Source organism: Erpetoichthys calabaricus, chromosome 5, assembly GCF_900747795.2.
Source record: "Erpetoichthys calabaricus chromosome 5, fErpCal1.3, whole genome shotgun sequence".
Classification (NCBI taxonomy): Eukaryota; Metazoa; Chordata; class Cladistia; order Polypteriformes; family Polypteridae; genus Erpetoichthys; species Erpetoichthys calabaricus.
The window spans coordinates 23,454,424-23,472,198 of NC_041398.2; the positions used below are offsets into that span (position 1 = coordinate 23,454,424).

The 17,775-nt window shown below is 39.4% G+C and overlaps 1 protein-coding gene across 1 annotated transcript; it reads left to right on the forward strand.

Moving 5' to 3' along the window:
- Positions 1–11,375: 11,375 nt before the first annotated feature.
- Positions 11,376–17,534, forward strand: LOC114643576 (uncharacterized). The gene is made up of 2 exons (XM_028792141.2): positions 11,376–11,822; positions 16,337–17,534. The coding sequence occupies exons 1-2, from the start codon at positions 11,446–11,448 to the stop codon at positions 16,560–16,562; spliced, it is 603 nt and encodes a 200-aa protein (XP_028647974.1). The 5' UTR covers positions 11,376–11,445; the 3' UTR covers positions 16,563–17,534.
- Positions 17,535–17,775: the final 241 nt, after the last annotated feature.

Below are 17,775 nucleotides of genomic sequence, written 5' to 3' on the forward strand. Positions count from 1 at the left end.
TGTATTTTTATTGTATACATAATGTCTATATATCCCCCTGACAAGTCAATGTTGTTTAGTCTCATTGTTGTTTATGTATGTATTTTTCCATCCATCCATCCATTATCCAACCCACTATATCCTAACTGCAGGGTCATGGGGTTCTGTTGGAGCCAATCCCAGCCAACACAGGGAGCAAGGCTGGAAACAAACCCCGGGCAGGGCACCAGCCCACCGCAGTGTATGTATTTTTCATCTTAAATAATTGTCAATAAAGACAAGGAGAAAAAAAAAAAGAAACTTCTTCAGCATTGCCTCTTGGTTATAGTGGGCCACCATTTGCACGTGCCTCTCACAAGATATAGACACATGGAACAGATCGCTAAGAGTCATAGTTAGAATTTAGAATAAAGCCAAAGCCAATAAAGCCAACCTGCTATAACCTAACTACAGGGTCACGGGGGTCTGCTGGAGCCAATCCCAGCACAGGGCTCAAGGCAGGAAACAAGCCCCAGCCCACTGCAGGGCACACACACATACACAAAGGACAATTTCAGAATGCCAGTGCACCTAACCTACATGTCTTTGGACTGTGGGAGGAAACCGGAGAACCCGGATGAAACCCACGCAGACACAGGGAGAACTTGCAAACTCCATGCAGGGAGGACCCGGGAAACGAACCCAGGTCTCCTTACTGCGAGGCAGCAGCGCTACCACTGCGCCACCCATATCACATAAACAATCTCATAAATAACTTCATGAACACTACCACAGTTGAATGTCATTTTAATGATTTAAACTGAGCCGGTCAATGGATGTGATCATGACGAGGTAGCGATAAGTGGCAGAGCTGCAAAAAGGGAGGCTTCAGGGACTCATGCAATACAACACTGTGATTTGAAAGTCAGGCTGCACATGAGTGTTGTATGTGCTAGGAAAGAAGGACACGAATCCTGGTCAGAATAAAGGAAGAATTCGTACCTGGCCAGAAAGCCATAATGGATAGACTGGGTGAACAGGCTTACCAGGAGCAATTCATTCCCTCACATGACAGGTGTCACTGTTCCTCAAGGCTGGACCAGATTAAGACACCTGCAGGGTGGCATGGAAGTTGGAGTCCAGAAGCACAGCCCAATCAGGGTTTTTGGATACCACCAGTGGGTGCTGCTGGATGAGGACAGGAGACTGGAAGCAGTTCTTGGGTCTATTATAAACCAGAACCCACTACCTCATTTAAATCAAGTCAGAGTCGGGAGGCAGTGGGCAGCGCTCTCTTGGAGGAGGAAGGAGGATTATGCATGGTATATTTTGCTGGTGTTTTTATGAAGAAGGTGTTTTGTAAAATAAAATCCTTAGTTGAACCTGGAATTGTGTTGGGTATTGCTGTATCTGTGGTTTGGGGCTCAGTGGCGCCCCTTGTGGTTACAGTGTCTATCTGAGCTGTATCTGCTGCCTGATTTAAACTGTACATGTGTAGTATTTTCATTACATTTTAGGACTTCTGTCTTTTTATTGGCAATGATACATATACAACAATGAAACTTGGCATGCAACTAAATATAAAATGTCAAAAAGAAACATAATTGTTGATTATGATTTTAACTTAAGGAATAAGTTTTAATAACTTTGCTGCTCAGCTGCCATTACATATTTTAAAAACATAAAAATGGCTTGGACATTACATGGTGACATGGTACAATGCCATGCGTAGAATTCACACTAAAACATGGCATACAAACAAAAGTGGAAATGTGCTTGTGCACAAAATAATCTAGATGCATAAATCTGTGCATACGCCAAGTTCCATATACTTCTCCTTTACAAATCCCAACAAACAAAAAATGTAATGCACATGCACATGCGTACAGCCTCACCCCGACTCCTCCCAGAATTTTGAATATTTTAAAATGCAAATAAATATAAATATCACCTTTCGTTCAATGTTTGGTTAAAAAACCATGGAAAAGGCAAGTGAAAAAAGAAGAATTTCAGTGAACGCAAGGAAAAACGCACTATTTGTTGGCTTATGCAGTGGTATAAGCAACAAAAGTGTGGTGGAGATGCTTGAAAGTTCAAGTTCAGAAAGTCACACAGTTCCCGAAAGAAAAAAAAGAAGTGGTCAGATATCACAGTTGATGTGAAAAGGCGTGTTGCAGCCCACTGCCTGTTTATTCTGTTTCAGATAATATTACAAAAGCTGACCCCCATGCGATGCTCAGGCCGAGATTTTGCTTCTGTACTGAGTACATCTTCAGGCGCTGGCTGCACACACACCTCTGCCTCAGAAATAATTGGGAGGCCATCTGGGTGTGTACAGCAGATGCTGTTCTGGAGTCACAAAGTGCAATCGTGGATGTGGTAAGAGATGTGGCCAACGAACTAAGGAATAAAATGGCTGTACTATGTAATATTGACCACAAATATCTGATTACCTGTTTTTGCATTCTGCTGATTACATTCAAACGAGGATTTGGGTGATCATTTGGTGGGTCAGGGTCCGGTTCGTCATAGCACATCTCTTCAGGTACATACTTGCACGTTGTGTCACACATTCTGTGCACTATAGAGCAGCACATTAATGGAGTGGAAATGCTTTCTATTTACATAAGCAAATTCATTCTCAGAAGGTGCCTTTATAGCATAGCAATGGCACAGAGCGCCACAACGGATTGATTTTCTGCTCTTTACTTTGAAGTAACTCACTGTCCTTAAAATGACTACTTGCCTTTTGCAGCACTAGTTGGAAAAAGCACCTGCAATTGTGCAGAGCTGCCATTTTTATAGGTTGTCCACCTACATATGATGTAATGTTAGCTCATTATTTTGGTGATTTATCCCTGGCTGATGTAACTTGTCCAGCGGCGTTGCAATAGCAATGTGTGTGCAGTTGACGACTCCAATTACATTTGGAAAACCGGATGTTGCTGCAAATTGCACTTTGATGTGTTCCAGTTCAACTACAGTGTAAGGAAATTTTATCTATCTGGATGATAAGCGGATAACACCATCCTATACAGATGGCATGGCTTGACTCAGTAATGTTTGTGAAATACCCGATCATCAGCAACTTCACATTGAGAAGGTCCTGTGGCTAAAAACCTGAGAGTGGGAAGAGCTTGCAAAGGAGCAGGCAGAGCACAAGTCCTCAAAGTCTGCCTTTGTAAAGCCAATGCCAGTTCAGCACACAGTGCCAAGAGGATAGCTCTTAGAATTCAAAATCGACTTAGAAGCCGGTCATCATCATCTGTAAATATGCGCTCTCTTCTTATTCTTCAGTTTGTGGTGTCTTCTAGCAATGCTAAAGTAGTCATAGTAGTTGAAATAGTTTGGCCACTCCATGCACCATTATATTGTTACAGAATGATTACAATCAAGTGAATTAAATTTGTAAATGATATGCAATTAATTTCGGTGTATTTGATAAAACCTGCATTATAGATGTGAATCTAAAAAAGAAAAGTAGACCACAGAAACAGTAGCACTGCTTTGACGCTGGGTGCCACCAGTTTGCAAAACCAAGCAGAAAAGTGCATACGCAAGGGAGGACCCTGCCATGGAAATGTGCGTGGCTTTACACCAAGTTTAGTTTTTATACATCTCAAAGTGAAAGTGGAAACGCACAAACGCAAAATTTTTGTGCTTATGCACCGTTTATACATGAGGCCCCAGAACTGCACAAAATACTCCAGATTTGGTCCTATCAGTCGATTGTATAGTATAAGCATTTATATTCAACAGTCTTTATGATATAACCTAAATTTTTTTTTTTTCCTTCTTAACTGCATATTCAGTCCCATTAGCTGTAGGTCTTTGTTCTACTCAGTTTCAAAATCAGCCGATCAATTTACCTCTAATTTATTTAATTGTTTAATTAGCTCTTCTTCTTCTCTTAGACTGTATTCAGAAATCACAGTAGTGTCAGGTTTACCTCTATAAGAAATTTAGAAATGGCAAAAGTGTAAATATCACTTTAAATGCTTATCTCTTATTTGCCATTTTTTTTTATTAATTTACTTTGCAGTGAATTGTCTCCCTTAATTGTATTTTAATATAATGAGGATTAGCAAGGAGTGGAGTAGGCAGAGGGTCAAACATACATGAATACTAAAATCCTGCAATTACTTAATTGACTAGCCCACTAGGTCTTTAGAACATAATGGGTTAACTAAGCAAAACCCCTGAAATAAAGGAAATTAAATCATGAAAATTATTATTAAAACCTAAGATAAAAAACACTAAACTCTTCCATCACACATAATAATGCTTGCTTAATACTAACTAAATTTTTGGATTGAGTCTAAAACACAGAAAGTGAGAAATGATAGCTTGTTTAATTAATGCAGTAGGTTAATTAAAATTCAAAAAGGATTGGAAAAGGAGTACCCGAGGAATTAACTTGAGAACCACTGCTGTAATCTGTCAAGCACCAGGCAGTTGCTTAAGATTTCTGCTGCAACAAACACGAAAATTCCCAGGCTTCTACGTAGAAGAGGCTAGTTAAGAGACTTCACTTCCCAGACGCCTTTGCAGCAGCTAGATAGCGCTACTTCCACTCGTAACTAATGCGGCAGCGGGCACAGCTGAACTGGAATGGCACTGTAATAACCAAAGAGTTCTTTGTAGACAGTTAGATGAAAGTGGCAGCAAGAAGTAAAAGTTGTTTCCGTTTATCAAGGTGAGAGGGTAGGGTGACCACCGAATAAGGGGAGTCTTTGGGGAGGAAATAAACAAATATCAATAATTGCAATCTGAGATGAGCCAGATTTGCAGTAAAATAACAGAGATTGTGCCAGTGATGCTGGGATCAACTGGTCTTATAAAATCTGAATGCCCTACCAATCACCATCTCCCCATACAAACTATATAAGAAAGCATTATTAGGGACAATACAAGTAGTACCCTGAGCCTGGGAGTGTTCCAGAAGACGAGATTAGATAACCCTGGATCCCAGAATGTGTTCTGGATTGCTTTAGCTCAATTTCACAACAGTGGTTTAGCCAGTTACAGAACACTGAATTTCAATCAATCCCAGATAGGTTCGTCCAGATTAATGCATGTTCATGGCAAAATTTATAATCTTTTATGAGCATTGAACAGCTGATCAACCACGGACTACAAGTTTTAGAAACAGAGGGAACAACCTTCACACCTGCAGAGAAAGAGGTGCTGATGGCGGTGCATTAAGGTTATCTGCACATCTGACAAAACAGGAGCAACACAGCAGCAGCCAAGGACAGAGAGATTGTGTGAAGGAATATAATTTACAGAGTGAATGCGTAAAAGAAATCTGTGTAAACATTGTGTGGTAAATTGTGCAAAATGTACCCCTGACACTATTACTCTACTATAAATGTTAAAAGGCCTTGAGTTGGATTACTGATGCCTCAATTCTACATTACTACCATGCACTACATCTGGTGAGATGCTAATCCATGTATTTTTAAAGGTTCCTGTCCCAAACAGAGATCCTTCCTGTCACTTAGTATGAGCTTCCAGCAGAAAAAAAAAATCATTGATTGCTAAGGGCAACAGAGAAGCTTTATGGAATGTTATGTGGAAGAAACCCCACTGAGGAAGACAGGAATTGTTCAATCAATTCGATTTTTATTCAGTCACAGATAAGTACTTGGATTCTACATTGCAAGGCAAAAGAGCAAAGTTACATTTTTTCTATTGGCTTTTTATAATTTCTTCTTCCTTCCCCTTCCCCTTATGTATAAAAAAAAACATAATATTGTTTACTTAAGCATTTTATTTTAGTACGCTAATGGGCCATCTGTTCTTATTTTTTTCACTTGTCAGATAGACCCTAAAGAAGGAAAGGTCATCTTTCCTGTGTCAAATAAACGCGGTGATCCTAAAGAAACTGGATATTTTCTTTGGTCAACTTACTGCACCCTGTCTTATGACAGACGCCTGTATGAATAACCTGCTGTTATAGAAAATTAAAAATAAATGAATGAATGAATGAATGAATGAATGAAAAGATGCTTTGATTACACTGGATATGGAATTTTTAAACAAACTACAATTGCCTTTACTGTACTATTAGCACGTAGACTTATCTTGCTAACTGGAAGAATCTTAACTCACCAAGTCAGTGGGTAACTGATGTTATATACTATTTGAAACTGGAAAAATCTAATTCTATCTTAGAGGATCTGTTTAAAACATTTTTTAAACCTGGCAGGATCTAATCAATAACATTTTAGAATAAGCATTTAAATTGGGGAGAAAGACTCCTTTCTCTGTTTACTCCTCTCAAAAGGTTTACTCTGGCTGTTCGCCTTCCTCTCTTTCACATGAGTGGGGGTTCAATTGAATTTAGTTTTGTTAAGTGTGACTTGATTGTATGTAATGTTAAATGCTTTTAATAAATTCAATAAAAGATAAACTACAATGTCAAATTCTTACACACACTGAAAACTCCTAATAAAACAACAGTGCCCCATGTATTGAATGTGAGGCTGGTTTTAGTCACATACTGGATGACTCCTTGTTGTATTAATTTCTTTGCAGATATGTTACGTGTGAAAGAAATCTTCTATTAGCTTTTTAATTCTAGCTATTTGTTTTTATAACTTGGCGTACTGTATATCTGAAAATTGCTGAACCATACTGACATTTCTGAGTATTTTGGGAAAAGTCCTTATAAGACTGTTGTGCAGGTCAATGTGTGAATAATAAAAAGCTGATGCCCATTAGACTTATAAACAGGGTCTGAGTGTATGTAAGTGACCTTTATTTATACTTACTGATATTGAAGTACCTTATTGAATCAGCTACTTGGACATTCTACTTTTTGAAAAGGAGGTGCATTTGTCAGAAACTTCTGTTTAGGGATTGTCATTTTATATGTAATGTCCAATATCTGCACATGTTAATAAAGAACACTGAACAACAAAGATTTTGCTTCCTGGGTACTTTTGGGTGTGTCTTAGGGATTTTGGCCCACTGAATTAAAAAAGCTAAACTTCCACCTTGGAACAAATAAAGTAATATCTATCTATCTATCTATCTATCTATCTATCTATCTATCTATCTATCTATCTATCTATCTATCTATCTATCTATCTATCTATCTATCTATCTAGTACATACATACATACATACATACATACATACATACATTCAGTTTTTTAGTTATGTTTACAATTTATCATTATTATTATTATGGTTGGCTGCTCAGTGACATTATGACTTGTGGATAGAAACTGTTCCTGGCCTGACTAGTGTGAGTGTTGATGGTCCAGTAGGGAGGAGTCAGAAGAGCAGCAAGCTTTTTCTATTCATGCCAAATGCCTGAGGAATGTGTCAGTCCCAGCTCAATGGCACTGGTGTTGATTCTGATCAGCATGTCAGAAACTGTCAATCAATTACAAAATGAAGTATGTTAACATGAGCAAATTAGTCTGGCTACAAAAACAAAAAAGGAGACTACTGAAAGAGCAGGATCTGCTTTGGAATACATTGTGCTCACTCAGTTACTGAGGATGATAATCCACCAAATCTAAGTCATCAACTCATTGATTCCACTAAAAACTTTTATTTGCTGCAAGCAACAATAGACATTGAGAGGTTGGCTCCAAAACAAAGCTGGTACAGCTGCATCTAGACCAAACCGAGACTGACCAGCAGTTAACGTTAGAAGGTGAAGACATTTCAAATGATCTTGGCAGTGTACTGACACGGCATATGGTTAATGGAATGGCTTCAATTTCCACTAAATGTGAACTGGTGCAGACAATGAATATAGAAGCTGCATTAAAGACATTTTCAGCCATGTTTGAATGTCCAGTATGTACACTTTTAAAAGCTAAGCTTGATTAATTAAATAATATTAATTTATGTAGTACATTGGTCTAAGATGGATGTATCAAACTGACGTGAAAGTCTGCCTATGTATCATAGGCAACTGTAAGAAGTAAACATGGGACAATAAATTGAGTAACAATAGGGTATGAAGTACAACAAGGCCATAAGTCTGCATTATGCCTCATTGTGGTCGTGACAGACAAGTCAGAATTTTTCTATCTATCTATCTATCGTCACCCTACTTATTATGTGTGTATCATGCAAAATGTTGGTCTGAAGAACTTGGATGTTGGAATCAAAAGAAGAACTTTCAACAAATTTAGATATGTAGATGATACTACTCTCAAAAGTGAAAGTGAGGGGAACTTGAAACTTTTGATGAAAGCGAAAGAAGAAAATACAAAGGCTGGCCTGCGGCTCAACATCATGAAAACCAAGATTACAGCAATCAATCCTGTCAAATATTTGTTAATAGATGAAGATGAAGTGAAAGCAGTGACCAATTTTGTTTTCCTTGGCTTCAAGATTTCTGTGGATGGAGACTGCAGCCATGAAATTAAATGTTGCCAACTTCTAGGATGGATAGCTATAGCAAATCTAGACAAGATGAATGCCAATGTACAATCTGATGTTACAGAAAGGTATTTTCCTTCCATAGGGTTATATAAAGACAGAGACATCCCATTGTCAACAACAGTCCACATTGTTAAAGATATGGTGTTTCCAATAGTAAAGTGTGGCTGTGAGAGATGGACTATTGCTAAAGCTGAATGTGGAGGAATTGACCCCAATTTACACCCTCTGAGATAATAAACAACAACAACAACATTTATTTATATAGCACATTTTCATACAAACAATGTAGCTCAAAGTGCTATACATGATGAAGAAACAGAAAAATAAATAATTAAAATTAGGGAACACTAATTAACACAGAATAAAAATAAGGTCTGATGGCCAGGGAAGACAGAAAAAAGAAAAAAAAAAAACTCCAGACGACTGGAGAAAAAAATAAAATCTTCAGGTGTTCCAGGCCACAAGACCACCCAGCCCCCCCTAGACATTCTACCTAACATAAATGACCTCAATCATTCCTCAGGGTTCTCATGGAAGAGTTTGATGATGATGGTCATGTGAACTTCTGGCCTTTAATCCATCAATGTAAGGACATCACGGTGCTTTAATTAGGTGGTGGTGGTGCAGGTCGCCACCACAGAAAACCGGAAAAAGAACAGAAGTGAAAGTAGGGGTTAGTATGGATTTTGGAGCCACCATGAATAATAATGATAATTAATTGAATATAAAGAGCATCAGGATTTAACTAAGATGAAGCTATGAGAAGGCCATGTTAAAGTAATGTGTTTTCAGCAGTGTTTTAAAGTGCTCCACTGTATTAGCCTGGTGAATTCCTATTGGCAAGCTATTCCAGATTTTAAGTGCATAACAGCAGAAGGCCGCCCCACCACTTCTTTTAAGTTTAGCTCTTGGAATTCTAAGTAGACACTCATTTGAAGATCTAAGGTTACAATTTGGAGTGTAAGATGTAAGACATTCCGAAATATAAGATGGAGCGAGATTATTTAAGGCTTTGTAAACCATAAGCAGTATTTTAAAGTCAATTATAAATGACACAGGTAACCAGTGTAGTGACATCAAAACTGGGGTGATGTGCTCGGATTTTCATTTCCGAGTTAAGATTCTAGCAGCTGCATTCTGCACTAGTTGCAATCGATTGATGTCTTTTTTGGGTTGTCCTGAGAGGAGTGCATTACAGTAATCTAGTCGACTGAAAACAAAAGCGTGAACTAATTTTTCAGCATCTTGCAATGTTATAAGAAGTCTAACTTCTTTTTCACTTCTTAAGTGAAAAAATGCTGTCCTAGTAATCTGATTAATATGTGATTTAAAATTCAGGTCAGAGTCAATAATTACCCCTAAATTCTTTACCTCTGTCTTGAATTTTAATCCTAATGGATCAAGTTTATTTCTAATAACCTAATTATATCCATTATTGCCAATCACTAAAATTTCTGTTTTCTCTTTACTGCATTTAGTTTGAGAAAATTACTACTCATTCATTCGGAAACACAAGTGAGACATTGTATCAGTGAATCAAGAGTGTCGGGGTCGTCAGGTGCTATTGATAAATAAAGCTGTGTGTCATCAGCATAGCTGTGGTAGCTCACGTTATGCCCCGAGATAATCTGACCTAACGGTAGCATGTAAATCGAAAAGAGCAGCGGACCCAGGATAGAGCCTTGTGGACCACCATATAGAATATCATCTGTCTTTGAAGTATAATTACCACAACTAACAAAAAATTTTCTACCTGCCAGGTAGGATTCAAACCAATTTCAGACACTGCCAGAGAGGCCCACCCACTGACTAAGCATTTTGAGTACTGAAATCTGCATCTTGTGTGGCTCTTCATTATCAGCTCTCTTAACAGCAGACCTTTTGATGGAGTGTGACGCAGTTTACTTCTAATGTATATTTTGCAGTTCATTTTTTCATGAATATAGCTGCCAGCTATTTCAAAATTACATCATCTCCTACATTATTGTTGCACAGCACCTGCGACAACATTTTATTCACATTTGCCATTCATCCTTTGATGCCGATGAAAACCAATGTACAATCTGATGCTACAAAAAGATATTTTCCTTGCATCGGGTTATGTTTATTTTTAAAGTGCGCAATATAACCTCTGCACACATCACCCACATTTATATATTTAATAGGGATTTTTGGGGAGACTTATCAACTGTAGACAGTTCATTATAAACAGAAGCTTGCTGTCTGTTGGACCAGGTTAAGAAGAGCACTTCTGGAATAATAATATTTCCAGCTCAACATGCTCAATAGCACTGAGCACCAGTCCATAGAATGACACTGTTGACAAACAGAGGCAGTTATGGGGTTGTAGATGTTCAAGTTGGGTTCCCCTTGACATTTTGCTGCTATTGATGTTCCCCCTTGGAGTTTTACTGCTATCAATGTTTCTGTTCCCCTTCGAGTTTTGGCGTACAGGTGACCAAACCTAACATTTAAAAATAGCACCCGCACACTACCAAATCAAAGTTTTTACCCACACAACACTTTCAAGAACAGCCAGATTAAGTCCAAAAAACACACATCTGGCAACCCTGCCTCTGATCTTTGTGGTTCAAGAGGAGCCCCCATGAGGCGTTGGATTGGTTTAGAAATGTGACACTCAGTGAGCCGTCAAACTGTGCCCACCTACTTTCAAGTACAATTCGGTCATGGTGGTCTCCGGATTATACATCTGATTTAAACGAGATTAACAGGTCACAGGTTATTAATAATCTTAAAGTGTACTTGTGTACTTCCTTAGATTTACGAGTTATATGAAAAGAGAAATACATTGTTGTAATACAAACTTTCTCTTATTTAGAATAATTATTGAGAATATGTTCTACTTAATAAATTAAGAAAGAGTTTATTTATTAGAATTGTTCTCATAAAAATCTCATATTTCTAATAAAGAAAAATAACAGTGAGAGACAGGCAAGGACTAATTGTGACGCATGCGCAGATTTCCCTCCTGGCCACGTGACGCTCCCCGGCTCTGCATGTTTACTCGCGAATCAGGCGGCAGTGCTGAATAAAGGTGTTGTTTCCTTCATAGTGATGATTTTTTCCATCCCAGAACGAGTCGCTATTGTGGAACTGTACGTGGAGACTCGGTCCTTCAAAAAAACACGTACGTCATTTGCGGAGAGGTACACCAATTCCCCTGTGCCAAGTAAACGCACAATTCAGAACTTAGTGAAAAGGTGGAAAGAAACAGGCAGTGTAGCGGATAAGCAACGTGTTAGACAGCGAACCGTCCGGACTCCGCAGCTGGTGGCTATAATTCAGGAGCGCATGACAAATAACCCTGAAACGTCAACGAGGCGTCTGTCACAGCAAGTTGGGGCATCGAGGAGATCTTGTCAGCGAGTATTGCAAGATTTACGTTCACAGTGTCTCAGTTTGGGGCAAGGTTCTTCTGAAGTCTTGTGCAGGTAAGAGAAGCGGGTAACTTTTTAACCGCGGGCAGTAATGTGATGACGCGCTTTTCTTTGACGCATGCGCAAAACGCATCAAAAGCGTCGCGCTCATATCGCGTCTTCATTTGGCGCATCATAGACATATATATGTAGTTAGACACCGCATTCACTGTGTTGCCCAGTCGACACGACACGTCAGCGCGTCCATCCTATTGCGAGTGGCAAAAGTGCCATTTAAACTAATACAGGTAGACGTGGAAACCGGGTTTTCTGATGAAAAAACAATAACGTTTAGAACAGTATCGTTTACATACAACAGATTTTGGCGAATCGTTTACATGCAATTATTTATATCCATTTATACACTAATAATGGCAATTATTAAATAATAATAATAATTATTAAATAATTCCTCCCATATAAGTAACATTTCTCGGACTGCCTTCTTCCCATCTCCGAAACATTTCTAGACGTCCTTTTCTTACGCAACACAGTACTGAAATATTGGTTAATGCCCTAGTCATCTCACGTATTACTGTAATGCTATTCTATCTGGTATCCCACAAAAACCTATCCATCACTTACAACTTCTTCAAAATTCTGCTGCCAGGATAATAACCTGCTGTTCTAAATCCACTGAACATATTACACCTCTTCTCTCTCAACTTCACTGGCTCCCTGTTAACTACAGAATACAATACACAATACTGCTCTTAACATTTAAAGCTCTCCACAACCTCACTGATCTCCTACAGACTTACACTCCCTTTCGCTCACTCAGATCCTCATCTGCAGCTCTACTTTCTGTACCGCACATCAAACTCTGTTCTATGGGAGCTCGAGCGTCTCATTGTGCTCCTCAACTTTGGAATTCTCTTCCCTCCCATATACGTCAGCTCGATTCAATAACACATTTTAAAACTGCCCTCAAAACTTATCTTTTCAAACTGACATACCAATTGTGAATTTTTCACTGTTACTACCAGTTATCTTTGTTTGTTTGCTAATTATTGCTTTTTGATTTATCATTCTCTTGTTTTAATTTTACTAATGTTGTTTAATTTTATTGTAAGGTGACCTTGAGTGCTAAGATTATAAAATGTGATTTTCTAATGGCCAAATATAACCAAAACAATTGTTCAGCCTTACCTATGAAATGTAATCCCCCGGGATCTGGTTTGGAGCGTACAGCGGTTTGTACAATCCCAAGCAGCACATTATTCATTACTTCACTCCACAGCAGTGCCACTCGCAATATGGCGGCGACGTTGACGTACGATGCTGCTGGTCATACAGCGTCTAGTAATTCTGTGTCTATGTGGTGCATGCTCAATGTCAAAAGCTGCGCAGTCCCTTCATTGCATATCTGGATTATATCTCGCCTGACTTCTTCAGACAGTTTGCACACCGTCTTCGGACGGTTCTTTTTGCGATGCTATTTTATAGGTTAAAGACTACAACTTTACCCTAGTGCAGTGATTGGTAGTCTTTATTTCTCCAAGGTCTTCCGGTGTACCATAAGAATTTGTGAGCCCCCAAAGCAACAGCCATTACAATTACACCCTCTTGTACTTTTGCTGCAGTGTGGACAATGGTGCTTATTTTTGAACTTACATTTATTAACAAAAAGATATGTGCTGCCAGTGGTGCTACACTCCTGTGTTGTTTTAGCATTGTTGAAAATTAATATGCCATTTCAAAAAAAGCCTGTATGTTTTTTATTAATGGTATCTTTAATACTGCCCGAATTTCTTAATAATAATTCAATCTGGGATTTTTAGGGCTAAACAATGTCACTGCAGATATCTTGGATAACAGCAAAATCTACTGCGTACTCACTTGTCTTGAGTACAATAAGCATAAACTGAAAAAAAAATGTAAAATAGTTTTTAAAATTTAGAATTAGTCACTGCAGGCATTTTTTTCATAACTTTACAGCTGGATTCAGCCCTGATGTGTTTCCATCAGTGATAGCCATATTGAAATGTAAATGTGTTTTCTAACCACATACAACAGGTCAGTAGAAAACAAAAAACAAGGGTCATGTAGGGTGGTGACAAGCAGGTAAACACCAGCTCTGATATCTGTGCAGCTTTAACAAGTGAGCAAAGTGGCAGCAGTGGCGTGCGTGAAGTCTGACATCTCCTTCATTAGACTCTCAAATCTTTGGTACTGTCATAAAACACTAAAGTTCTTTATGGCAGTGTGGTATGTTATATTTTTTCACATATTCCTAGTTGGGTCATTAAGAGCAGCCTAAGTATGGGTTGGGAACTGTGATGCATCATGCTACACAGATAAAAGCAGGTGACCTTAACCCCAAGTTGCTGTGCATACTTGTGGAGTCCTTCAAATTTCTCTCTGAACATGATGCTGATGGTGAGGGCGCAATATTAATGCCAGGTGTAAGTGTAACACAGATCAATTATACTCTGTTTGAATACAAACAATATATGAAATGTGCTTTAAAACACTGAATGCAGCAGTTTAAGATTGAAATAAGCAATTAAGGTTGGAGAACCTTAACAAGCGAGACCACTAAAATGAAGCATTAAAATGTCACTTAAGCAATATGTGCTTCATCAGCAATAATTGAGTTCTCGTTATTGAACTGGGTTGGAACAAAAACCTGCACATACTGTGGCACTCCAGGACCGACGTTGCCTACCCCTGTGTTAGATCATTTCACTCCCTGTTATTATGACCTTTTTTTTTTTGTTTGTTTTTTTGACTGTATCCTGTCAACCAATTCTTACCAAATCTTAAATCAACTGTCACCCAGTGCAGTTCAGTACAACGTCAAGTAGGAATAGAGGACAAGCACTGCAGTGTCTGGTGGCATAAAATGTTTGGGAAATATTAGGAGAGAATAAAGTGCAATATGGTGGAGTTGATTCATTTTTCACTGTTGAGATACTGGGATGAAGACATAATCCTTTAACCTGCAATGTTGAGATTTCTTTCTTTCTTTGGTGAATGCTGGTCTCCACAAACCTCAGAAAAGGTTTTCAGGTCAAAAACTGTGTCTTTTAGGCTCTACAAACATACAATAAGCTTAGCCCTAAAACTCTTCACCTGCACCTGCACCCTCACCCTTAGGCCAAGCCTAGAAACTCTAAAGGAAGAGGGGGAGCCGTAAACTAGGACAAAATAACAAAAAGAGTAGAGTTATTCCTATAAAATAAAGCTTATTCAAAAACAAGAATCCCAAATCTAAACCAAAAGAGCATTCAAAAAGATCAAAGGTAATGACAAAATAATGTTTAACATTTTCAAACAGACAAAACGTTGATCTCAAGAACTACAAGGTGAAAGGTATTGCGTTCACTGTTGCATTTTACTTGTTTATTATACAAAGTTGTATTGTGTTTTCATTTTGATGGCCTCGTCCCTCTATTAAAACCTGCCAATAAATCAAATTCTTTCTTGGAATTACTGATTCAGCGGGTTGGAAAATGGATGGATGGATGAATTACTGAACTTTGAAATGATTTTATATAGCAACACTAATGCTGTGAGTGCTGTGCAGAGTGGAGGCAGAACCTCTGTGGTTTTTCCCAGTTGATTCTGGGGTTCGTCAGCGGTGTGTTTTTGCTCCTACTCTGTTCCGTGCTTGTATGGACTGGGTGTTGGGCAAGGTCGTGGGGTCCAGCGGCTGTGGGGCATCTGTTGGTGAAGAAAGATTCACAGATCTTGACTTTGAAGACAATGCTGTGATCTTCATGGAGTCAATGAAGGCTCTGATCGGGGCACTCTAGAGACTGAGCGAGGAGTCTGAGTGTCTGGGCTTGCGAGTGTCCTGGATAAAAATCAAGATCCAGCACTTTAATGACCTCTTGGGCACAGCCATCAGCAGTGTGTCTGTTTGTGGAGAGAGTGTTGACCTTGTTGAGAGGTTTACTTACCTTGGCAGTGACATTCATGTCTCTGGTGACTCTTCCTATGAAGTCAGTAGATGGATTGGGAGAGCATGGGGTGTCATGAGGTTGCTGGAAAGGGGTGTGTGGCACTCCCGATATCTATGCAAACGGATGAAGGTCCAAGTCTTTAGAGTCCTAGTGCTTCCTGTGATTAAGACTGGACTCCTTTGGTACTGTGTCTGTTCGGAAAATCCTTGGGTACCATTGGATTGACTTTGTGTCGAATGAGCAGTTGCTCATGGAGTCCCAAATGAGGCACATTACCTGCATTGTGAGGGAGGTCAGTTACGGCACTACGGCCATGTGGCACGTTTCCCCGAGGGTGATCCGGCTCGTAAGATCCTCATTGCTGGGGACCCGAGTGGCTGGACCAGTCCAGGGGGTCACCCACGTAACACCTGGCTGCGGCAGATAGAGGGTCATTTCAGGAGGGTGGGACTGGACCGCGTGTCTGCCTGGGGGGTTGCCAACTGGGATCCTGGGTTGTTTCTTTATGTAGTGGATGCGGCAACGCACTGCACCAGTGCATGCTCCCCAACTAGACTTGACTTGACTACTTTAATGGAGGTGACTGGATAGATGACTTAAAACTTTGCTTTTCTTTTGTAGTTCAGAAGGCATTTACGAGGTGCAGCTCCACAAGGAGAAGATGCAGCCTATGAATCAAAGCTTTAAATGTGAGGTTGGGAGCCCAGAAACAGTCCTGATTTACAAGGAAGAGGAAGACAGCATCGATCCAGATGTAAAGTTTAATGTTGCCGAGCAACGAATGGTGCTCATCAAAGAAGAACAGGAAGAAGAAGACTGCAAATGGGAGTCTGTGCCCCTTACGTAAAAAGACTTGACAAAAATTTTAAAGTTTACCAGAGAATTAAGTGACGCTACATTTGGTTTGTTAAGGTGGGAAACCAGCAACACACACACATTCAGGCTGGAGGAAGTGAGTCACTGTTCTGTGTGTTTCAAATTCATTAGAAAGTGTAACAGGATAGCAATACAGAGTAGTTAACATGATAATGCTGCCATACCGGAATGACATTAAGATGATACATCAAAAAGAATTACAGAGATCACATGGGACATACCAGCCTCTGTCATGTGAGAAAATGTGGCGTGCTGGAGTCCAGATCAGTCAGGTATCAGTTATAAGTGACAGCAGTGCCTGAGGAGTGACAAAACACCCAGCAACAAGCAACCTGAGATCAGCCAGATGTGGAACAAGTGAACTGTAATTATTAATAGGTTTTGGATCATAAGCTTCTTAAGGACAGGCTAGACTGCCAAAATAAACTCTCAGATTAACTCAAAGGGGGGAAATTAAATTATTGCTGAGTTTTAGGCCTGATATGGATAGGCCATAGGATGGAATGATGACTCTGTGGTTAGTCCTGATGCCTCAAGTCCCAGAGGTCAGGACCCGGTCACTGATGGTGTGGAGTTTACACATTGACCAAAGTGTTTGGTGTTTTTTTTTTTTCTAGTTTTCCTCCTGCAACCCCCAAAAAATTGCATATTAGTTGGTTTATTGTCATTCTGTAGAAATGTGCATGACTGTGGCTTGTAATAGCCGGGCTTCCATACACACCTATGCCAATCACTACCATGAACAAGATGAAGTGGGTTTAATAACAGAGGTACAATAGTTTATCCTCAACCCATTCACTGCCATGTAAACACAGCTTAGATGAGATGCTTACTGGCATGTCTCCCATGGTCAGTAGAGTCGGAGGTCATGCAGTAAATTAACCGCTAACAATAAATACAACATCAAGCAATACCTGTACCATCAGACAATAAATTTTAAAAATTGTGAGTCTAATTATGAATTTATGGAGCAGCTCATAAGTATCCTTATGACCTGAGGGTAAAAATGATCATTGGCAGTCCACCTCTTCCTGGTCAATCTGCAGTAAGGCATTTGTGATGGGCCTTCTAATCTGACGACAGAAGCTTTCTGTCTGTTGATTCCAATGCTCCCAGTATAATTTGCAAACCTTCTGAAAACATGCTTTAACTTAGTCATTATGGGTTATTAAGTGTAGACTGAT